Below are 25,128 nucleotides of genomic sequence, written 5' to 3'. Positions count from 1 at the left end.
ATCAGACGTAGCAGTGCTGCTGGAGTTTTTAAAACGCACTTCACTTACTGTCCACTTTATTAGACACACCTACCATGTTGGTCCACCTTGTAAGTGTAAAGTCAGAGAAAATTGTTCATCTATTGCTGCGTAGCTTGTCTTTCAGCCTCTATAATTTTGTCAGTGGCCACTTTTATCACTGGCACTGGATATTTGACTGTTCAGTGTGTAAAAATTCCAGCAACTTTAGCAAGAGTATTTATGAGGTCAGCCGTTGATGTTGCACAAAAGGGCTGGCTCATAATCGACGCGCTGGTTCATCCCAAAGGTGTTCAACGAGGTTAAAATCAGGGCTCTTTGCAGATCCCTGGAGTTCCCTCACACCAAACTCATCAAACCCTGTCTTTTTGGACCTTGTTTTGAGTACTAGGGCACACTCACACTGGACCAGGAAAGGACCTTCCCCAAACTGGTGCTTTACACCGCTCCAGTCAACGCTTGGCATTGTGCATTCATTCATTAAGCTCCTGACACACAGCTCTATTAACAGCATAGCTCAGTCACAGATTAGTAGACCACTAAAGAGTTCCAAATTGTCTCTACAAGCAACTTCAACACAGAACTGTGTCAGGAGCTTAATGAAATGTGTTTCCATGGCCTAGCAGCTGCACATAGGCCTAAGATCATAGTGCACAATGGCAAGCGTTGGCGAGGTGTGGAGTGGTGTAATGCCATTGCCAACAAAAATAAATACGTAAAGTACGCATTTTAATATTGTTAAAATGAAGATCAAATGTATAAATTTTTAAATATGTTAAGACCGAGGTTTTATAGGGTGTCCTAATTTTTCATATGACTGTACCTGTTAGTTGAGAGTTGGGAGGATTACAGTGTGTACTTTTTGTATGTAATTTTATTTGTCATTGCTAAATATTACACCACTGCAGGCAGTGTGTGCCTGTGTGTGTATATACTCTTAACAAAGTTGGAAGGATTACTGTAGTAAATGTATATTTTGTATTTGTTTTTATTGGCCGTTGCTAAACATTCTCTCGTGTAACCTTTCAGCCGTGTAAAGAGAACTTCTTCCTCTTCTCTTATTGCTGCATAGCTTTGGAACAATTACTTTCACCTCACTGTTGCATTCATTACCCACAAATCACTGCAACTGGAGACCTTCTCTCCTGAGAAACGCAATAAAATTCTCAACAAGTGAGTTCATTCCACAGTTTTCAAAGCTACAGCACAACTGCCACTTTATTATATAAAGCTTAAATTTGAATGTTGAATGCTAAGGAGATAAATGTTAGTAACTAATCTTTAATGTTAGTAAATAATCTTAATGTTAATGTTAGTAAATAATCTTTCCTTTTTTTTTATCATCCATTGCCTTGTTCTGTTTGGGTTGTATACTCTATACTCTTGTGTACTAATTCACAAATGTATTTCTAAAACTTTAATTTGCAGGTATGGGGACATGAGGAAGACCATTGGCTTTAAGCTACGAGACACGTGGTACAATCTTGGTAGGAGCATTTCTTATGTTTGCTCTAATTAGAGAGATGACAAAGTACTAAACAAGGTTTACTGAGGGAGGGGTCGACTGATAAATTTGTCAGCTGATTAATCAAGCTGACTAAATGCCATTTTGAGAAAATGCTCATGAGACTGATAAATGGAAAATGCATGCAGATAGCAATTAGTCTTGTCAATGAGCCTGCTGTACAAGGATGTTGGCAATTGGAGATGTCAGTGGGTGCTGTGAAACAGTAGGAAACGCGCCAATACTGAATGTAATGTTTCCTGAGACAAAATGGTAAGACTTAAATTCTTGGCTTTTAAAGCTCAGCATATTTAATTGACCACACACACACACACACACACACACACACACACACACACACACACATATATACTATATATATATATATATATATATATATATATATGTATATGTGTGTGTATATGTGTGTGTGTGTGTGTGTGTGTGTGTATATATATATATATATATATATATATATATATATATATATATATATATATATATATATATATATATATATATATATATATATATATATATATACACACGTGTGTGTGTGTGTGTGTGTGTGTGTGTGTGTGTGTGTGTAAGACCATTCTAATTTATACTAAAATACATATATATGTATTTTATATATATAATATTTTATTTATATATATATATATATATATATATATATATATATATATATATATATATATATATATATATATATATATATATATATATATATAATAAAAATAATAATAATAATCTTCTGTTCTGTTGCCAGTTACCCTTAGTTGTGAGTAGTTGTGTGGGTTTATATACATAACTTAAAAAGAAAATTGGGACAGGCGTCACAAAAGGCTGGTAAAAATGTTGCATGAATCAAATTCAAAATGGGCATATGTTTTTGCAAAAAAAAAAAATTGTGATTTGATATCAAAAATTTGATATGTTGTCCTTTGCACTGTTCTTAATAAAATATAGGGTTTAGATTTGCACATTGCCTTCTCTGCAGGTGTTACAATAGTTTTAATAATATGAGTAATGAAGTGTGCCATCAGCCTACAGTAATTCTGTCAATTTATCAGGTGGGATTATGATCCCACTTGCATTATTTGTGAAAATTTTGAACCCTGCGGTTCTGTGACTGTAGGTCCTCACAAGATGAAGTTCATCCCTGCCATGGTGGGCCCGATTTTGAAGGTCACACTAGTTCCAGAACCAGATCTAAGGAAAGCCGCCATTCCCATCTTCTTTGACATGATGCAGTGTGAACACCACTTCAGTCCCAACCACACCTTCCAAAAGGTGAGTCTTTTGAGGGCTGTAATCACTGGTCTAAATTTAAACAAACTATTGATGCTTGCTGTATTAGGTTTGTATCAGGTCCATTTGACAAAGAGATAATAAAATTAAGAGCACTTGTGGCTGCATAATGCTTATTTTTTCTGTCCATTTTTTTTTCCGTAATATTTTTAATTTATGTGTGATGTCTAGAATTTTGATATAAAAATTTTGAAATTATGAGAGCCTGTTGGTTTAATAATCGAGAAGAGAATTCTTAATTTTGACACTTATTCCATGTCCTTAAGCAAACAGTCAGAAAGTAGAAGGACAGCCACTTTGAGGCCCAGCAATTTTTAAATGTCTAGGTAATGGTAAAGCTACTTTCTGTTCATTACAGTGTGGCAGTCACAGCAGCACTGCAGCTGGGATGGGTATTCTTTGCATGCACTGAGGAAAAATTCATGATTAAAAACTTGAGATGCATCGATACCGATACCACGATCATGTACTTGTACTCATAAAAATGCACCAGTACCAATATTCCGTCACCAGCTTTTTAAGTAAGCTGAGTGTATCCTTCTGTATTAATAAACAAACACGGTGAAGGAGCCTCACACAGAAGTGTTACTGACTCCGTGATAAGTGTACACAAACCTGTCGGTCATTTGAAACATTCCAATGTTTTCTTGCCTGGAATACACTGTCATTTTAGCACATTTTAAACACAAACACAACCAGTCCCAAATGCATCCCAAAGGGGGCAGTCGTGGCCTGGAGGTTTGGGTTCCAGCCTCGTGACCGGAAGGTCGCCGGTTCGATCCCCAGAGCCGACAGCACATGACTGAGGTGTCCTTGAGCAAGACACCTAACCTGCAACTGCTCCCCGGGTGCTGTGGATTGGGCTGCCCACCGCTCCGGGCAAGTGTGCACACTGCCCACTAGTGTGTATGTGGTGATTCACTTCACGCTTGTGGGACTAATAAGGGTCACTTAATCTTAATCTTAATTAATCTTAATCTTAATTAATCTTAATCAAAAACAGGTGAAGACAAGGTCCCTCTGTGCCGACTTTACTCTGTTTGGCTGAATAGAATAGCCAGGTACAAATGTTAATGTGATAATTTTGTTGTAAAACAGGCTGTGGAAGAGACCATGTTATCCTACCTTGTACATCACCACCTGGCTTTTAGCTTCAGTGCACAGAGTTTGTGGCACTGCTCAGTTTTTCATCCAGTTTGCTCAGTCCTCAGCACACATCGTGTTGGTTTGAATAATTTATCTTTATTTGAAAGTGGCTGTAGGCAGCTGTCTGTAGAGGCGGAGTTTCTAAAAATGATGAACTCTCACTGAAAACTGGTATTGATGCATCCCTTTTGAAAAGGAAGCGGAGAGCAAGCACAATGCTTCTTTCATTTTAGTAAGCAGTTTTAATTAGGCGTGAGCAGTGGGCTCAGGGACAAAAGCTTTATTCAGTAACTTGGGGGGAAAAAAAAACAAGTCTCCACCTTTTTAATACTGTCATGCAAAAATGTCCTGACAGCAACTGCAAAGTAAAATTAAGCGCTCATTAAAGATGCCAATGTCCCATCCATCCAGCTTCAGGCATGTACAGACAACAGCATTTTACTGTTTATAAAAAGAAAAAAATTAACATGAGACTAATTCCACTTAAAATGACTAATGCATAATTACAGTATATTAGAATTAAGAATTCACAACCATTTGTCACACTGTGAAATTAGACCTCTGCATTTAAACCCATCTGTGCAGTGAAACACCTGCTCACCAAGCACTTTATTAGGAGCACCATACTATTCTGAATAGGGCCTCCCTTTGCTCTCAAAACCATACCACAAGAAATGTAGGCTGATTCCATAAAATGTTGGAAACTTTCATTGGGATTGTGGTTCATAGTAACTAGATGGCATCATGTAATTCCTGCAGATTTTTCTGGTGCACTTTCATTCTATGAATCTCCCATTTACACGATACATCAAAGATGTTCTGTTGGATTCAGGTCTGGTAACTGCAAAGGCCACTGAAGAAAACTGAACTCATTGTAACATTCATGATGACACCCATTTGGAGGTGAATTCTGGAAATAAAAGGCTGCAGATGATCAGCAACAATACTCAAACAGGTTGTGGCATTCAAGCATTGATTTGGTATTTACAGATCCAAAGCATGCCAAGGAAACCTTCCCCACACCATTACACCACCATCCTGAACTGTTGATGCTACACAGTTTGCATTAATCAATTCATGCTGTTGACTCCAAATTCCGAGCCTACCACCTGTCTGCCTCTGAGATTCATCAGGCCAGACTGCATATTTCCAACTGTGCCACATTATTAGCTAATTAGATGAATGAGTGTTTCATTTCATTCAGGTGTACAGGTGTTCTTCATAGTGCTTGGTGAGTGTGTGTCGTGCAAAATAGCAAAATATGAAAAGTGCCTGAATGTTTGTGTGTGGTGTTTTTTGTTGCAGTTTGAGCATGAATTAATCACTAAGCTGGACCAGGAGGTTGAAGGAGGTCGTGGTGACGAGCAGTACAAAATTTTATTAGAGAAAACGTAAGTTTTATTTATTTATTTTTTTTAATCATTATTAAATGAAACATGTTAACAGAATCATTATCAAGAACCAGCACTAAATTGGTCCCAGTTTTTTGACTGGTCAGTACTGAAATACAGAAGCTCCTACACAAGCGTTACTGCTATCCATTTACATAAAGTTAATTTTACTCTTTACATAGTATGCGTTGTCAAATGGTGGGTACTTGGGAGGAGCACTTTTCTCTGTGTGACAAAAGCATTTGATTTTTATTTGATTATGCAGCAAAATATGCCTTTCCTGGTCTTGTTTTACCATGTTCCTGTGCATGCATAGTCCAGATTGGGTTAGTTAACTAACATTTTCGCACATCCGTAATTCAATCAGGTTTCCAGTTCAAATTGAATAGTAACAAAAGCTAAAAACAAAGCACTCACTAGCTTTTTTCCTTCCCCCAAAACTCCAACACCCCATCTGTATCCAGGCTCTTCAACCTTAAAGTCCTGGTAAAGACGGCAAAAACGAAACTATTCCAGCTGAACTACTTATGCTACAGTGTGGTTACACCATAATATGTAAAGTGATAGCTGTGTGTAAACAGGGAAACACCAGAAACCTCAAGGAACAAGCACAGATACAACAATCTGAATCATTGCAGCATGTTTACTTTAGCAAAGTGGCTGTTGCACCTACGTCCTGAAGTGCAGCCTCCTGGCACAAATTCTAGGTAGGATATTTTAATCGCTTAAATTACCTTATCAAAATTTATACCAGTATTAAAGTTCTGAAGCTGAAGTCAGCTTCCTGTCCTCTTATTACAATTTTCCTGTTCCACCATAATAACTGCTGCACCATTTAAGGTGGAACCAGAAAATTTGAACAAGCTGGCAGATAGAAAGCTAATTTTCAGTCTTATGTTACAAATACAGGTCTGATAGTTTGATATCTAAATGTCCTGATCAGAATATGTTTCCACTATTTAAAGGATAGGATATTTTGATAGCCTAAATCAGCTTATCACTTCTTTTCATGTCAAGCTATATATATATATATATATATATATATATATATAATCTGTATCAATAAAATCCCAACAATACCCATCCCTTTTTATCACTGTGTGTAATTTGACACACTATTTTTGCTTTTTTCACCTTTTGCGTGTAGGTGTATTTTAATGCAGTGTTGGAATGCTTTTTCCCTGTCAATTTCATTTTAATCATGTCTTTTTAAACATACATTTTTTTGTTTGTTGTTTATTTAAATACAAAGTAAAAAAACATGTAAATTGGAATTATTTAATTAAAGCACATAAGCAGTGGATGTATATTAAATAGTAAAAATAAAAATATCTGAATTCCCCTTGTTTCCCCTCTCTGTATTTGACAAGATAAAAGGTTGTGATGACAAAACAAAAAATATATTTTTAATGTAGTCAAATAAGTAAACTAGATGTGCATTTCCTGAAGTGTGTGTGTGTGTGTGTGTGTGTGTGTGTGTGTGTGTGTGTGTGTGTGAGAGAGAGAGGGAGAGATGTAAGCGTTTGAGGGGCGAAGGGGGGGGCATTCAAATGAACTGTCACTGTTTTTACGCAGCTCTTAGTGGAGAAGCCTTGTTTGAGTTGATTTGCACCCTCTGAACAAACGGTCATAACTCGGACATGTTTACTCTATCGCTTAACTGGATAGATGGTGTGAGATGAGACCCCTTGAGGATTATTTAGGTGTAATGTTGTATGTATTGAGAAGAAAATGTGTGAGTTATGACGAGTTAAACACAGAGAAAATCTTGAAATAAGCAGATTTTGAGAAATTTACATGGGAGTGAATGGGGCAGTTTTCTGTGCCTAGTGCCAAACAAATGCTCATAACTCTAAAGCTAATTGATAAAATAATTAGATATTTTGAGGTTTCCGAAAGGGAAAGTTTCTCTACCATTTAAAACTGAAATGGAGTTGCTAGGTGAAAGTTTAAGGATTTTAAAGCAGATTCCCTGTGTGATCAGCTGTGTCTGTGAGACTGAGTGGCCTGAAGTTTTGAATCTGAAGTTCTGAACATTCCGTCATTGATTCTTATGGGAGGTTTTTAATTTTTAAGCTTAAATTTGTTAAAAACTGCCAATCCGACCGACTCCAAAAATACAGAGCACAAGTCACAGCGCCAAGACCTTCAAAACGCAGTTTGAACGGAGTCTGTATGTTAAGCGGCTTGGGCTTTCAAGGACTCTAATAAATAAACAAACCCCACTGCTTTCTCTGGCCTTTCTTTTATGCAGTTCTCAAATAAGCACTCAAATATTACCAACCATCATCACTTATTATTATTATTATTATTACAGCAATATGGTACTAAGAACACAACTTCCATGCTGTGAATTAGGCAGACTTGTCTCTCATTGACTGTAATCAGCATTTTCAATGTTTTTGTATGTGCAGGCTATTGGAGCACTGCAGGCGTCATCGATACCTGTCTCATTCTGGTGAAGAGCTGGCTGTGCTGTTAAGCTCTTTGCTGGAGAATCTGCTGGCATACCGCACTATCACCCATGATGAGAGCCCTGAACTGCGTATGAGCTGCACAGTCAATGTGCTGGTAAGACCATCACTTAAATTTCTTTATCCACACTGCCTTTGAGGCCCAGTAGTGACGTAATCAGGATGTTAACAACATATTTTAACTCTGCTTCCAGAACTTCTACAAGGAGAAAAAAAGAGAAGACATCTATATTCGGTATGTGCAAATGGAAATAGAATAGTAATAAGGAGGTGGTAGTACCACGCTTGATATTTTTATGCTCTGCCTCCTCTCCTCAGGTACTTGTATAAACTACGTGACCTGCACTTAGACCGTGAGAACTACACTGAAGCTGCTTACACGCTGTTGCTACATGCTGAGCTGCTAGAGGTTTGCCTTTCCTTTCGTTCATTGTGCTGTTGCTATCATCTTATTTTGTGAGTAAACTGAATTGTTAATAAAAAAGAATTAAAATATGTAGTAAGATGGCTATTATCATCTAAAGCTCAATAGACTGAACCCATAAAACTATGGGAGGCAAATCCTGCCAAAAAGGAAGTAAAAATGAAAACAATTTTGTCAGATTTGCAGCCGATCGCCATGAAAAGGAAATAAGTAAACTTTGCATTTTGATTTTTGTTTTGACACGTATTCTGTGTTTCATTGAGAAAAGCCAAAGCCAAAGTGAAGTTTTCTTTTGTCTGTTAGTTTTCGTTTTAGATTTGGTCATGAAAAACCATGATGATGACTAAAATGAAATGACAAATTTTTGTCACAAACGGCTCGTGCTCATGTGAAAAATGAAATTGTAAACGAAGGCATTTCATTTTCAATTTTGGCAGGATATTTGCGCAGATGTTTGGAAAAAGAAATGGCATAAAGAGGTTTGCATTTACATTTTATTGTTTTCATTTTGGCAGGATTTGCCTCCCATATAAAACCTCTAGCTCTTATTTGTGTTATGTATCTTGTATTGGGATAATGGTCTGTGTCGTCATGTTTCCAACATGATACTTTTCAAAACTTTTTTTTATATATATGTGCTTTTAATGTGGGCTTTTTGCTGCAGCACACATCTCAGCACTGCAGTGACACAGACGTGGTGGCGACATATTAGTGTTTTTTCTGCTGGCATGAGTGGATCAGACGGAGCAGTGCTGCTGGAATTTTTAAAACCTTGCTTCTAGACTGACAATAGTCCATCAACAAAATATCCAGCATTCTGTGGGCAGCATCCTGTGTCCACTGATGAAATACTAGAGGATGACCAACACAAACTGTGCAGGAAAAAGATGAGCTATCATCTCTGACACATATATGAGGTGTTTCTGATAGAATGCACAGTAAGCAGACACAGTGTTTTTAAAAACTCCAGCCTTACTGCTGTTTCTGATGCGAACATGTATGAGCACAACACACACTAGCACACCGCCACATCAGTGTCACTGCAGTGCTGGGAACAATCTATCATCCAAGTAATCCCTGCTCTGTGGTCAGCCTGTAGGGGTTGTTTAAATATGCCCAACATTGGCATAGTCAGGCACAATATATGTAAATTCATGAGCTAGTAATTGTGAAGCACAAAACTAATTTTAATATATCTCTGTCTTAACTTTTTCAGTGGTCAGATAAGCCCTGTGCACCCCACCTGATCCCGCATGAGGGGGCTCCTGCATGTACCCAGCAAGAGCTGAAAGAATGGCTATTCCAGGAGATTATATGCTACCTAGACAAGGGCAAAGTGAGATTAAAGCACACGATACTTCACTGTGTACCTAACAAAGCACTAATGTTGTTGCTTCTCAGATAACTCTTTCAGCCGTTTTCCTTGTTTAAACTCCGTAGGCGAGCTAAGCTGTAGGGGTGTCAAAGTGTGAAGACATTTGAATACGCATTGAATCCATTAACAAAAATGTACATTTGAATGTAGAAAATGTTTAAATCTATCTCTGCTGCAGCTTGAAGTATGTTCCAGTTGTGACCCACAGATTGAGCAGCAGTGGCTTAAACGTGAATGGGATTTAGGAGACATTACATTGACTTAGAAATCTGATGTTTACTGCAGTTCTGCATGCCTCTTATTTCCTTTTTTTTTGTTAAATAATATATTTAGAATATATTTGAATATTTGACAAATAAGGGGAAAATTCTGATTTCTGATTATTTTTGACAGTCATACTGGGCTAGTTGGGGTTATTGATGGAACAGATGACTCTACAAGCCAATAAATATTCTCGCTTAATGTACATGAACTCATTTATTTGTTTCTTTATTTATGTACAGATGTGGGAAAAGGCCATTGAGATGAGCAAACAGCTTGCCAAGATGCATGAGAACCAGATGTTTGACTTTTTGGAGCTCGGTCAGCTCCTGGTGAGAGATGCTACACATTGGAAAAGCCACTTAACTTTTTTGTTAACGCTAGCCTTTAAGTTACACAGACATGCAACACTGATGACTCATCTAAAGGGTCATTTCTATATCATCCATAGTGGAATATTAGGTTTAATACACAAGATTAGCATGAATCAAATATTCCTGACTCTGATTACAAACATTCTCCTTTGTTTTTCTGATTAGCTGCGTACTTGAGGGGCAAATGTCACTTTTTAATGAATCCGTTTCACATTCGCTTTCTACATTTGGGCAGAACTTTAGGGGAAAAAAAGGACTGATTTTTGAAGTTGATGGTCAGTCAAGACATCTGCACATTACATTTAATTGTTCACTTCAAGAAAGCACCTAAACGTGGACTGGCAACTGCTGTCTGCTTGCCATTGGTGCCACAAATGAATTTAAACTTGAATTCAACTTGACTGAATAAAACTTCCTTTCCTGTCTGCGTTCCTTGACTTTGCCTGATCTGTAGCTCATGGTGCTAACTACCAGGGGATCCAAAAGACTACAGAACAGGTAAACCCAAGGCAGAAAAGACTCAACAGATGAGAGCAGCTTTTTTGTTTCTCTGCCAGTTTATTGTAAAAAAAAAAAAAAAAAAATCACAAAAACAATGTAATAGTTAGAAGAACATCACAGGAAAATGAGGAACTTTTAATAGTATTATCTTCATTGTCCCTCAACTGAAAATCACACCTGAAAGCTGTACAGTATGGCATTGTATGTTTCATTTTCCTATTTTGAGCCACTTATTCTGGCTAAAACAACGGCATTTACCTCCAGTGCAGCCGTTTGACATCACCCATTATAAATGTATTGTGCATCTAAATTATGCTCTCATGCCAAATATCTCAAATAAACCAGTGGACTTTGTTTTAGTAAATAAAGTATTTTACATCATCTTTCTCGCCAGCTTGTGTTGTGGTTTATCGAAAGTGAGCAAAAAGACTGTTACACGGTCAGATATGGTTTTTTTTTTTTTTTTTTTTTTTTTGTCTGGTAATGTGTATTATGCTGTCTATGTTTTTCAATAGGTGATGATAGTCATTTTTATGTTCATTAACATTTTTCTACCTAAACATCTTACATGGGTGCCAGAATAGCTTCGACATGAGAACACATGAACATCGGGCATGAGAAGTATTAAAACAGCATATCTCGTTAAGGAAAAGTGGAAGTTATGCACTCATAATTTTGGTAGCAGTAAGCTCTAACTCCATCTACAAGATGGAATTATTCAGGAAGTACTCAGGAAATAAGCATGGAAAATGCCAAGTGAGAACAGCAGTAGCACAGTAGCAGCTATGTCCAAGAACTCCATAATTCCCAAAAACACCCCAGTTAGACTAGGGAGGGACAGTCTGAATTTTGAGTTGACAAAAGTGGCCGGTCACCTAATTTTCAGTGTTCAAGTTTTTCCTGCCATTAGTCAATAGTTCTCATTATATTGTAATATTTTTGCAGCAACGGAATTTGTTTCCACAAAACCAAAAGGACAGTGTTGTAATATTGTGACTCTTATGTGCCTAAATTTGTTCACAGAAACAACAAGCACAGTTTTATGAGAACATCATGCATGCTATGAGACCTCAGCCTGAATACTTTGCAGTGGGCTACTATGGCCAGGGCTTCCCATCTTTTCTCAGGGTAAGTGGAACAAGTTCAGGCTAAAAAAATATCATTTTAATCCCCGCATTGATCAGGAGGTGTTTCAGACACCATAATGTCCTGGGTCAGTTCTCTGTACTCTCTGTGGTCCTGATCTGTAATGAGTCTGATGATTGCGGAGTCGTCAGAGAACTTTACTGTAAGAAACTGTAGATAGCAGTTTGGTGGGCTGCACATGAAGTCTGCAGAGTCAAAAGGAACGGTACTCGGATTGTTCCCTGTAGGGGCCCCTGTGCTGCTGACCACCATGTCAGACACACAGTCCTGTGCCCTCACCTACTGTGGGTGGTTGGTGAGGTTTTCCAGAATCCAATTCGATAGATGGTGATCTACTCCAGTGTTCTCCAGCTTGGTTTCCCTGTTCCAAATCCCACTGAAAACCTGTGGGCATGGCTGAACATGAGAGTTCATAAGACCAAGGTCTCTAGTCTGGGAACTTTGGGTGATAGCACTTTGTGTACACTCTATTTAACAGAAAATAACACCATCACTTCTAATGCTTGTAATGAGAACAAATATAAAGGTGGGCTACCTTGTTGGAAAGGACCCTGTTGAACACTGTTTTGAATGTTTCAGAACAGAAGTTCGTTCCTCTAATTTTTGTGGTGTTTTTTGAAATAATGAAACAATGTATTTGTGTGTTCCTGGATGTATATGCATATGATTCGTTCATTGTACTATCACAAGCATGCAAAGAGAATAGTATACTCACAATACAAAATGTTAGTGTGGAATATACTCACCGGCCACTTTATTAGGTATTTGTTACCTTGCATGTTCTCTTTTTCTCTGTCCTGCTCTATTTCTGTCTTACACATCACGTCAGTCATTCACTTTGAGTGACTGTCAGCTAAGAACTCAGACAATGTTAGGACTCTCACTCTTTGTTATTCTGTCCTCTCTTCCTCTTGCTGTTTCCTTTTCACTTTCTCTCTGTCTCTGTGCCTTTCTGTATCAGGCGAGGCAGAGGCAGTAGGATGCAGGCAGATAATAGCTTCAGTATAGCTAAACGACTATCATGAACAAGGCTGTGCACTAAAAGGGCCAGAACACAGAAAAACAACAGGTTATGGAAACTAATGCTGCATTTACCCCATCTCAAAGAGGGAAGGTCAGAGCTTGGAATTAAGTCTTTTTTTAGCCCCTGTGCATTTGGGCTAAAAAGTCATAAAAAACATGAAAAACTCCATGAAAGTGAGAGTTTGATAAATAAGCATGTGAATATACACTCACTGGTCACTTTATTAGGTACACCTGTTCAGTTGCTTGTTAACACAATAGCTAATCAGCCAATCACACGGCCACAACTCCATGCATTTAGGCATGTAGAGGTGGTCAAGACAACTTGCTGAAGTGCAGACCGAGCATCAGAATGAGGAAGAAAGGAGATTTAAGTGACTTTGAACGTGGCGTGGTTGTTGGTGCCAGACGGGCTGGTCTGAGTATTTCAGAAACTGCTGATCTACTGGGATTTTCACGCACAACCATCTCTAGGGTTTACAGAGAACGGCCCGAAAAAGAGGAAATATCCAGTGAGCGGTCAGTTGTGTGGACGAAAATGCCTTGTTGATGTGAGAGGTCAGAGGAAAATGGGCAGACTGGTTCCAGATGATAGAAAGACAACAGGAACTCAAATAACCAACCAAAATCTCTGAGGAACGTTTCCAACACCTTGTTGAAAGTGTGCCACGAAGAATTAAGGAGGTTCTGAAGGCAAAAGGGGGTCCAACCTGTTATTAGCAAGGTGTACCTAATAAAGTGGTCAGTGAGTGTATGTACAAAACTATGAAGTAACAGCATCCCTTAAGAAAACAAACTATATATACATATACATATACATATATATATATATATATATATATATATATATATATATATATATATATATATATATATATATATATATATATATATATATATATATATATATATACAGTTTAATGTATTTGTGGGGGGAAATAATATTAAATTACTTTATTACTATTTACTATTAGTATTTTACTTGTTAATTTATTTCTGTTAAATAAATGTGCCAAAGGGTAACTAGTAGTTAATGAGAGTTATGAGCCGGTTGATGCTAATTAAGCATTATCTTGTTAGGTGGATTTTTATGTAACTTGACAACATATTAAGAACATTAGTTTAATCGTTTTTGCTCTGTGATCTGAGAGGACATGGGCATATTGTTTGCTAACTTGTGTCTAACTTACAGTTTCCTGGTACGACTGACAACCTGTTCTGGTTCATTATAGAACAAAGTGTTCATCTACCGTGGTAAAGAGTATGAATGGCTGGAGGACTTTAGTCTGAAGCTGCTTTCTCAGTTCCCCAGTGCAGTCAGAATGACCAGCACAGCACGCCCTGCTGACACCATCTGCAGCTCACCTGGCCAGTGTATCCTCAAACATCACTGAATGCTTTTCATATTATGAGCTGCTTGTTATACTGTTACACAGTTTTACCATCAATACATATTGTGTGGAAGCTGTCTGTCAAATTTAATGAAATGCTTCAATGTGCATATTAAATGTTAAACCCTTTACATAAGCATCTTAGATATTCAGTGCTTTACTGTCAAGCCTGTTCTCGGTTTGCCTCTGCAGTTCAAGGATAAAGGTGTTCCAGAACAAATTCTTAAGTATGAGATGCTACATAACAAATGTCATGATAACAGTATATTTATGATAAAATTATGAATTGAAAATTTGATCTACTATGTTTACATCTCTCTCTTTCCTTGTTGTTCCTCCCAGTTACTACAGAACAAATGAGGTGGACCAATTCCAATACTCAAGACCATTCAGGAAAGGCGAGAAAGATCCAGGCAACGAGTTTGCTGTGAGATAATAAACCTTATGTTTGTGTTTCACTATTTCCTAAACTTTAATATTTTACCTGCTCTCAGCACATCTGTTTCAAATAATTAGCTCATTAACAACCCCTTACCGAGTTGAAGTGGGTGTGTTACAGCAGGCAAAACTTGCAGAGCGGGTGCGTCCAAGACCAGGGTTGGGAAACACTGCCACAGACACTGCAAGAATCATTGTCTGTGTCAACTAAAGGCAGTCAGCCATGTAAATCCTTTAGAAGGTTTTAGGATGTCATGTGGTTACCATTCCTGATTTCATGAGTTTACAAGCAAGAGATGTTTTTTAATCTGTGTAGCACTGATCAGATAACTTGGAGTGCTCAATGTTATTTGCTGCTATTGTAGTCGGCATTGATAGGTGTTAAGATTTAACACATGTTGAAAGCGCATCAGCGGCTTCATCGGTTGTAAAATCCGTATCCCCAGGCTAGCTGCTTTACGCACAGTTTCTCTTAGCAGCATTCTACAGGGTAATAGCACATGAATAAAAAAAGTATAAAGTACATGAATGTTCTAACAATGTGTCGTAGCACTGCCACACTGCATTTTAAGTAGTTCAGTTCTTTTTTGCAAGAAGAAATGTTTGTTAGGCTGTTTTAGGTTTATTTATTCGAAGACCTTTTGAGTCTGAATAGACGTGGAGCTGTTGGTTTTACAGAGTAGAGCAGAGGGGCTGTGTTTTTTATCTGTTAGTGAAACATAAAGCTGTGTTATGGACTGTAACCTCAGGTTCTCCTAGCAGTCCTGAACATTACAGTAATTTGTCAATTGTCTTTATTGATGGCCTACATTCATATCTGAATCCCAAAATTAAAAACTGAATACCTGCCCAATGAGCAAATACATGAATAGTTAAATGCTCGGATCCAGCCCTAGTAGAGTTGGAAGTGGCTCAACTAGTAATCGCTTTGTTTGAGTATACTTTTTCTTTTTACTTGTCTCACAGACCATGTGGATTGAAAGGACCACATTCATCACACAGTACCACTTCCCAGGAATCCTCAAGTGGTTTGAAGTGAAATCTACATCTGCGGTGAGTCAAAGAATGTGATTCATAAGTGGAAACTTTACTGACTGCTGCCTTTCTCTTTCTCTCATATGCTTGGCCTGTGACAAACAAGGCTTACAAGGGAGTAAATGATTAAAACTTAATTGCATTGTAAATGAATAGCAAACTGAAAATCCAGATGGGTATTGAAGGCTTTAATCACAGTGGGCTAATGAAGTTACATAGCCCTGAAAGAGAAGCAGTCTCCCACTGTAAGGAAAATCTGTTTTTAGTGTGGTCCAAGCTGATTTAGTACATAAAACAAAGTAAACTGAAAGCTTAAATTCCAGGTGGATATAAAAGGCTGTATTCACTTCGATCCAGAGGAATTACATATCACAGATAGGGAAATTGTCTCTTACTGTAAGGAAAATCTGATTTTAGTCTCCCAAAATGATTTAATACATAAATGGCAACTGGCAACATGGCACATAGAGCAGTGATGCCCACAGGAAAATAAATAGGAAACTGAATTTTCCCAGGGATCTTATTCACATTGGGCCAGAAAAATTACATACATGTTGTTCTGTTCCATGTTATTCTTCTTAGTTAATGGTAATATGAGCTCACTTTTACGCATTAGCAAAAGTTTGATTTACCGTTAGTCCAACTGGAGAATTTCATTTAGCAACAAATGAGAATAAAAGAGCATACCAAGTCTGAATTAAATATTGTGAGATAAACACTGCAGGTCTTAATTCTGCCAATTAAATCACCAAACTTCCCAAAATGATAATCTCTACAAATCAGCAAAATTGATGTGACTGTTATCCTGCAAAACAGCACATTTCTACAAAAGGAGAAGTTGATGTCTGTGTATATAGTTTTAATCCTGCTTGTAATAACCTTATTTCTATAATGTACCTGTAATTCAACTGTAGTCTTTTTCTTGTAACTGTAAAGTAATTGTTACGTCATTAGAATACGAAAAAAAGTAACACCATTTACATGTATTGTTGGTACCTTACCTTGGTGGAATTGATGTAAAAAGACTGTTATTCCATTGCTGTTATCAGGATGAGATCAGCCCATTAGCGAATGCAATAGAAACCATGGAGCTGGCTAATGAGAAGCTGAGTAATCTTGTGCAGCATCAGGCATGTGACCGCTCTCTTGCTGTCCATCCTCTGTCCATGATGCTCAATGGCATAGTGGACCCTGCAGTCATGGGTGGCTTTGCAAACTACGAAAAGGTCGGTCTTGGTCTTCTGATTTTAAATTCCTGACTTTGTTTCTTAGAAAAGATTAAAAATGTTTCTTTTTTGTGTCAAAATGAAATGTGGTGATCGAGCTACGCTGTAAGGACAATAATATTGGGGCAACTGTACACCTACAGGAGCTTTTATGACATCCCACTCTAAATCCATAGGTCTTTATATGACATTTGTCCCCTCCTTTGCACCTCTTACAGCTTTCACTGTTCTGGGAAACTTTCTACAAGGTTTTGTGGAATTATTTTTGAATATTCATTCAGAAGAGCGTGTGTGAGGTCAGACACTGATGTTGGACGAGAGAGCCTGGCTTGCAGTCTCTGTTCTAGTTCATCCCAAAGGTGTTTGATTGAGTTGTGGGCCAGTCAAGTTCTTCCACACCAAACTCACCCAACCATGCCTTTGTAGACCTTATTTTCTGGGTCAGTCAAACATTTTCCTTTGCTAAACCTAAGGGGCATAGGCCAAAAAGGCCCCTTTTTTAAAAAAAAAAAAAAAAAAAAAAAAAAAAAAAAAAAAAAATTATTTATATATATATATATATATATATATATATATATATATATATATATGTATGTATGTATGTATGTGTGTGTGTGTGTGTGTGTGTGTGTGTGTGTGTGTGTGTGTGCCTCCTCCACCAAACTTTACAGTTGGTTCAATGCACTCAGGCAGGTAACATTCTCCTGGGATTTACCAAACCCAGACTCATCCAACAGACTGGCAAATATAGTTGTCCATGTAGTGTGTATATAACCCATGTTTTACTTCTTGAACCCAGTCAATCATTCTTTACATATTAATAGCTTTCTTTGTGATCATTGTTTTGCTCATAGATCACCAGTCTTTAGTCCTCTGTATTAGTCCTTACTGAATATATACTGATTGCAATTTTTGTTGACACGCAGGCGTTCTTCACTGAGGCTTACATGCAGCAGCACCCAGATGATCTAGAACGCATCGAAGTCCTCAAGCACCTCATTGCTCTACAGGTGGCACTTTGGACTTACAAAATAAACATCCTCACATTTTACATAAATGCATAGGTCACATTTCATTCCAGCACTGCAATTATCAGTGCTGTAGGTATGTTGGCATGTCAAATGTAAAATACTAAGATGGAAGTTCTTATACTCAGATCCCACTGTTGGATGAGGGCATACGGATCCATGGGGAGAAATCAACAGAACAGCTGAAGCCTCTTCACAATCGTCTGGTCCTGTGCTTCCAGGAGCTGAGAGAGAAAGTGGAAAGACAGTATGGAGTTATCACTCTGGTCAGTGTAGCTTTCAGTCTCTCTTACAGCCTTAAGGAAATCCGCTTTATTAGCTCCTCATTGGTTTTATGTCATTTTATTAAGTTAGAAATAGTTTTATCTGACTTTCAGTGTTGTGCTGAATGACATGTCAATGTTACTTTGACTTGCTTTGTCTTAGCTAATACTTAAGTGGACAGATATGGGTAATTATGTAAAACAACACGTTTCCATGTGATACATATAAAGACATAAATGCATAATTTTGAATGTAGGTTGCATCCATAAGAAAAGAAGTAGAATTCAGACGTATCCCTTTGTTTACCTCCCACATACACTTGCTTGCCTTTTTGTTTCTGTCTCCAGCCATGCTCCCTGACAAAAAAGAAGAAAAGTCGTGTGGGATCAGTAGTGATGCCTTACATAATGTCCTCTACACTGAGACGCATGTCAACCATCTCCACACATTCCAGTGCAACTTCAGGCCTCTCCAGTGGCTCTTCTGATGGAAACCCTTCCAGACCTGCTTCCCAAAAGTATGCTTCTGAAACCCTGTGCTTCTCACCAACTCTTCCTGCCTTCCTCCACAAGGATAAAATTTTACAATAATGCACTGTAATAATTCCTCCTCTGGGAGGAAGGCAGGAATAGTTGGTGTAAAGTGCAGTTTCAATTTTGAACATTTCAGCAACAAGTGAGGTTATAGGGCCCATATTCTACATATCCTTCTATCCATACCCTATTTTGGGTTTTATGTCATCATTAATTTTCACATGACCATTTTCCAACCTTTCTTTATCCCTTAAAATTAAAAAGTTTGTTTTTGTCAGCTGTGCTTCAGTTCTGGCTGCCCTGAATTGTGCTTCATTGAAAAAGCAGTCCAAGCTAAAACACTGCATTCTTCAGCACAAATGGGTGGGACTACAATGCTGTAGACTAAATGGGAGGATATATGTAAATGTGGTGTTTTTCATGAGATCACAGAATTAATTTAAGATGGACTTCCTTGAAGCTTAGTTTCCATATATGGACTGCAAGGACTGGGAAGAGAAAGGCACAGTCGGCAGTGCAGGTGTGATGAGAGCAGCCGTTTGAGCTGATCATGATCCCAGTGATGTAATATACAAGGTAAACAGAAGTGGACCAAGAACTGACACCTGTAGAATTTTAGTAGTGAGGCTATCAGGGCAGATAGAGCCATTCTAGCTACCTGGAAGGATTAATCCTGAAGATCCTGAAGATGCCCATGTCCAAAAGTGTTGAGAATTCACAGCAATTGTAGTTTAGGGTCAGGGGACAGTTTAAGGAGGACTGAAGACATGCAGTTTAAGACGTTTATTCTACTCAAAATTGAAAAATTCCTGTGCATAGAGGTGAGCAATGTAAAGGTATTTTATTGTTATTGTGAAAAATTATATTACAATACAAATTCCTGAGCATATTGTGGATAGCAGTATCTAAAAGAACAATGAATTAGGCCTCTTTGGCATAATTAGGCCTGTTTGATTTAGTGCAGTGCAGTTGAGTAAAATTGAATAAAAAAAGTTGTTTAATATTATTATTGTAGTATTTTTATATGTGACACTAAAGGTTCTATTTTGTCTGTTTTAACTCATTAAATCTCATTTCATGCATATGATAAGATTTTTGCCCTATTGCCCACCCCTAGTTGGGCCAGGACAGGCTGTTCCAGAGTCAAGGACAATGAAATGAGTGTAATTTGTTCATAGTTCATAATGTTTGCGTGATCTAGTGAAGGCTTCCTGAGAAGCAGTCAGACTTGAAAATGGAGTAAACCTGACCAGAGATTAATGATGAGTAAATCACTCAAGTCAGAAGCAGAGCAAGGTCAGTGGAGGTAGTTTGGAGAAGTATAGTAGGAGCTGGGTTGCTTGTGGCACAATTAGTAGTTATTAGTTTCATTGCTTCATTGTTGGTTTTCTCCATTTCTGTTTGTTTCAAGATTGATTTGATGTCAGTTTTTATGTTTTTAAGTAAGACATTACGCCCTGTACAGTAAGAGAAGAGATTGGAAAGGAGGTAGGGGCTGAATAGAGAGAGGGTGCAAAAATATTTATGGGAGTTAGAAATGCAGCTATTTAACTTGTGTTGTAGTGTTGCTTTCACAAAAATAGCACCACTCTAATTGTTACCACTTGTGGAAGCTGATAATTGAGTAAAAGGTTCACCCTACCCTTAGCGCTATGGATAGGAGGAGCTGGATGAAGGCAGATACCTGACTAAGAACACAGGCTATTAACTTATCTTCACTTCTGTTTGAAGGACCTGCCAGACAGTAAGAGCCAAAAGAGCAGTAACATGATAAATAATAATAATAAATCCTGATGATACATTAGTCCTCCACCCTGTCTTTCTTTCTGTTTCATTCCACAGTTCTGTGCTGTCACTTTTAAGTGATAAGAGAATGTCATATTTGTCACGCTCTGAGGAGGATAACCGAATCAGCAAAAAGAACAGGAAAGAATGGAGCGTGAGCAAGTCTCAAGTCCTTTTGGAAAGGGTGGCTGACACAAATGAGGTATTTGCTGCTTACCTAACACAATTTATTTCATAAAGGATTTATAATGTATTCCTTAATATTTTTGTTATGAATCATTTTTGCATATTATTTTATATAAATTATTATTAAAGATATGCATTATTAAATATAAATTGTTATATATTATTTGTAAATAGAGTAGTGCAATCATTGAGTTGCTTGGATTAATAATGCCAATTTTTAATCAAGAATACAAAAACCATTACGAGCAATGTTATTTATGGTGTATTCTGTATTTGCAAATACTGTAGTGCAATCGTTGAGTTGCTTGGATTGTAACCGTTTTATTATATTCTGGCGTATATGCATGAGTTATGAGAGTGTGAGATGACATGCAGAGCATGACAAATGGCTTCTTTTTTTTTTTTTTTGTTATTAATTATCGGTGTCAGAGATTTCTCAAGAAATAAATGTTCAAAAATGATCAGACCTGCATTTTCTCACTCTTGAGAATTTCTTCTTAAGAACTGTTGGTCAATTAGGCCCGTTATTTACTCAATATTATTTAGTATATTTGATGTGAATTGTCATTGCATCGTAAACATGTTTGATCATTTGAAGGAGACTTGATTAATGTCTTGCATATGCGTCATGGCTGTGTGTATTTGTGTATGTAAAAGAAGCAAGAAGGGGTTTGCAGCAGGTGGTCAAATGCCTAAAGGGGGAAAGGACTATAGAAAAGTTGTACCAGTGCTTTTTTCTGTGTGTGTCTGTGTGTATACAGACCCCTCCAGAAAAGCAACAAAGGCCTAAAAGTCTCACCCTTGGGGATCGGAAGCTTGCACTGTCACTGTTTCATGGAGATACAAGCAGTCTCAGCTTAAACAACCCTCTTAGCCCCCTGCCAGCCTCTCCACACACACCTCGAAGCTCTAGTGAGTGGAACCACCCTTTCCTATACACACTATTCATGGTATGTTATATAAAAGCTTCAGAACTTGCTTTTTTTTTTTTTTTTTTTTTTAGGTTATTCATCGCTCCTAAGTGACACTAGCATCAACATTGCTGAGACCCCAAATACACCTCCACCCATGCCCCCTAAAAAGCACCTGAACGGAAGTGACTACAGTTCATATGAGGTAAGAGGACATTTTAAAGCCTGTTTGGCACAGCGTGTGAAGGAGGTGGCCAAAGTCTTAATCAATGTGTTAACAGGAAAGATTATTAACGGCACTAGTTTTGTGTTTTTTTTTTTAATGCTGTTAGCTAGCGCTGTACAATATTGACATAAAAGGTGATGTTCAGTAAAGCTATTGGATACCACAACCATGTGAGAAACAAATTATTATTATTACAGTAGACTGCCTTTGATTGGATGTGGTGCTGGTTTTTGATGTGTTAACAGAAATCTAACCTCTCCTTTAAGCAAATGGAAAAATACAAAATTATAAAAGCCCCGTTCATTCTAAATAAAAAAAACTACTACTAATGGCTGCTTACATCTGAACTGCAAGCAGATTTTTCTATAAAGCCTACAAAAACAAACCAAAAAAAATGTACGTTAATAATTTGACCTGTTTGTTTCATATTAACACTGAAAACAAAATAAAAGCACAATTTTAGATTGTTACTCTTACTTTTTTTTTTTTTTTTTTTACTCTTTTACGTTTTTAATCTGTAGTTCACACCTGTGTTGCCAATGAAAGTGGACGGCAAGCCGCCACCTCCCCCTCCCAAAACTCGCAAGTCCATGTTCCCTCCTCAAGACTTCCATCCTCAGTGAAAAGACTTCCTTCAAGAATGAGGTTTCAGGAGAAGATTTGTCTTTTGCGTGTGCCTGCATCCCTGCGATCATGCGTATGCTTGCATGTGAGTGTATATACAATAATGGGACTCTAGCCTGCTGTTAATGGTTTTGAATGATATTTTCTCTCCTGCTTACAAATGCTATGTGGGTATTTTATCTTAATTTAATTTGTCAGAATGATGTCAGAATGATGATGAATGGTGACTGAGTTAAGAATTCTTTTTCCTGGTTGTTCTTTCCATTGTCCTGTGTCTTGTCAGTGTACAAATCAGTTTAGCTGATTCTAAATGTGGATGTGAGGCACAAAGTTAGACCAATACTCCTGTTCTATGACAGTTTAAACAGTACAAAGGGGGGGTGGTTATAGGTTATGGCACATTTTATCTATTTTCTTTCCATCATCAGCAAATAAATAGAAGTGATGCACTAATGGTACAGCCAATGAAAGGACATTAATGTCAAAAGTAATTGCCAAGTGCTCCACCAATTCTGAATTACTTGTGAATAGACTTTTAGATTATCCTTAGTTTGTGGCTTTTTTTTTTTTTTTTTTTTTGTACCAAAAATAAATACCTCATGAAAAATCTTTCAAATTAGTCATTCAATAATGTATAAATATTTAAACTCTACAGGATAAAAAAAAAAGAAAATGTGAAAACCATGTTTTGAAGTGACTTAAATCTTAATTATAAGAATTTTGTCAAATACAACCCTTTTTGGAATTGTAAAGCAATTTAGGACATCTAAGAAATGAGCAGGTATGAGTAGTTAGGTAACCAAACCACTTAAGCAGTGGTGTCCAGTCTTTTCCCCTGATTAAACAAGTAGAGTCAGGTGTGTTTTAGCTTGTTTGAAGTGAAAACCTGCAGGCACTCTGGCCCTTTGCAGATAAGACTGGATACCCCTGTGCTGTAGTCCTTTACTGTAAACAGTGCTGTGTATGCACAATTCAACAAATATAGACTAGAACTAGAATAGAGGAAGTCTCTGGATACTTTTAGGCATAAATTGTAGCATTTAAGTGTTCTTACTGACAGGTCCATTTTTAATCTTTGGGGTACTGCATGCTGAAAATATTGACTGAACTGAAGTCTGTCATTCATAGTATATCATGACAAAAATTTGAGGGCGGTATCCTTGTAGAAGCAGTGTAATGAAAGAGAATGTAATAAAATGCAGTGAGGGGAAAGTGTTCTATTCTACCAATTTAAATAATTTAGTCAGCAGTTTTACAGTTCACTCTGAATCTGAAGCAAATGTTGTGTACAGTGATATTGGCCATTAAACACTAAAACATTCTGACCCTTCTTACAACAGTCTGTTTATCCTGTTATTGAGCAATGCACTGGATAGAAATATATGTAATGCACCATTTTCATGTCAACCCTGTGCTCCCTCTTATGGGTCTGATTTCTAGAGTTGTTATATAAAACTTTCAAAACATTGGTACATTTGGACGTGTACCTTTTGAGCAGTAGGGGTATACTAAAACAACAAAACTTAATTATGTATAGACATAGATATGTTATCTTGAAATGCAAATGAAATCTACAGTGACATACCAAATATAGTGATTTGTGCATGTGCTTCTGCATATGTATTTGTCTGCACAAAAATTTTTGTACTTATTTTTCTAATGGAATATATGATTATGTGGACAGATTCAGTATAATTCTACATGAAACAAAGAAAGCCTTTTAAACAGTTGTTTGTGTAAATAGTTTTTCACTGAGAGATAATTTAAACCTGGTTGTAAATGATGTAGTCTGAGTTGTGATATTACTTGAAATGGTACCCTAATACAAACCAAACAAAATTAAAGATCTTGATTTGTGTGAATGTCTGATCGTGAATATGTTGTTTCTAATGCGCATATGCAGGGAATGTATCTAATATACTCTTTATCAACTGATTTATTGCCATAATAGTAACTTTTAAAGATCTTTGTGTTAAGCTCTTTACTTTTTGCTCTTTTGGAGATTGGAAGTGCATGCTAAGAGTGCAAATTGAAGTCTGGAGATCTTCAACCTAGAGGAGGGTAATATGGCAAGAACAATGTTATTGATCAACAACCACTACATCTTTTATTAAAAAGATGTAGTGGTTGTAGATGTAAATACGATTTCTGCCTAGATGTGCATAAAATCAAGTCAACCCGTTTTTTATTTTTAGTTTATTAAGGCAAAGATTTTTCCCTCAAAATGCAGGGAGACAAGCATAACAGAGAATGTACATGTAGCGTATTACAGTGTAGTTTGAGTTGAATAAATGTAGACTATTTAAAAAAAAAAAAAAACCCTTTTGTACATCGTGTACATGGACAGTATGAAAATTAACTGAGCAGACTGAATATATTAAACGGTGTACATAAACATACCTGAAGTAGTCAGGAGACTTTTCATTAGCTGCTACAGGATTTATAGATAATTTCTTATCAGTCTGAAACCTTGGTGATATTTTTTCTCCTGAAAGAAATCTTTCAGATGTTATAGCTTTGAATAAATTAC

At 37.2% G+C, this 25,128-nt stretch overlaps 1 protein-coding gene across 1 annotated transcript in view; it reads left to right on the top strand.

Annotated features, from left to right (window-relative positions):
• The window catches only part of dock5 (dedicator of cytokinesis 5), a 54,402-nt gene extending 29,946 nt beyond the window's left edge, over positions 1 to 24,456 (top strand). Inside the window, exons 30-51 of the mRNA XM_017719087.2 lie at positions 1,091 to 1,191; positions 1,447 to 1,505; positions 2,664 to 2,818; positions 5,288 to 5,373; positions 7,788 to 7,944; positions 8,042 to 8,082; positions 8,166 to 8,256; positions 9,488 to 9,607; positions 10,150 to 10,239; positions 11,806 to 11,910; positions 14,184 to 14,325; positions 14,488 to 14,569; positions 14,685 to 14,769; positions 15,747 to 15,833; positions 16,865 to 17,041; positions 17,968 to 18,051; positions 18,198 to 18,335; positions 18,681 to 18,850; positions 20,709 to 20,853; positions 21,599 to 21,749; positions 21,841 to 21,953; positions 22,496 to 24,456. Of these exons, the coding sequence (XP_017574576.1) occupies positions 1,091 to 1,191; positions 1,447 to 1,505; positions 2,664 to 2,818; positions 5,288 to 5,373; positions 7,788 to 7,944; positions 8,042 to 8,082; positions 8,166 to 8,256; positions 9,488 to 9,607; positions 10,150 to 10,239; positions 11,806 to 11,910; positions 14,184 to 14,325; positions 14,488 to 14,569; positions 14,685 to 14,769; positions 15,747 to 15,833; positions 16,865 to 17,041; positions 17,968 to 18,051; positions 18,198 to 18,335; positions 18,681 to 18,850; positions 20,709 to 20,853; positions 21,599 to 21,749; positions 21,841 to 21,953; positions 22,496 to 22,597 (2,481 nt within the window). The 3' untranslated portion in view covers positions 22,598 to 24,456. The remainder of the gene's footprint in view (positions 1 to 1,090; positions 1,192 to 1,446; positions 1,506 to 2,663; positions 2,819 to 5,287; positions 5,374 to 7,787; positions 7,945 to 8,041; positions 8,083 to 8,165; positions 8,257 to 9,487; positions 9,608 to 10,149; positions 10,240 to 11,805; positions 11,911 to 14,183; positions 14,326 to 14,487; positions 14,570 to 14,684; positions 14,770 to 15,746; positions 15,834 to 16,864; positions 17,042 to 17,967; positions 18,052 to 18,197; positions 18,336 to 18,680; positions 18,851 to 20,708; positions 20,854 to 21,598; positions 21,750 to 21,840; positions 21,954 to 22,495) is intronic.
• Positions 24,457 to 25,128: the final 672 nt, after the last annotated feature.

Source organism: Pygocentrus nattereri, chromosome 28 (assembly GCF_015220715.1).
Source record: "Pygocentrus nattereri isolate fPygNat1 chromosome 28, fPygNat1.pri, whole genome shotgun sequence".
NCBI classification, from domain to species: domain Eukaryota; kingdom Metazoa; phylum Chordata; class Actinopteri; order Characiformes; family Serrasalmidae; genus Pygocentrus; species Pygocentrus nattereri.
Note: the sequence above shows the minus strand (reverse complement) of the source record. Positions and strands in the feature narration are given on the sequence as shown.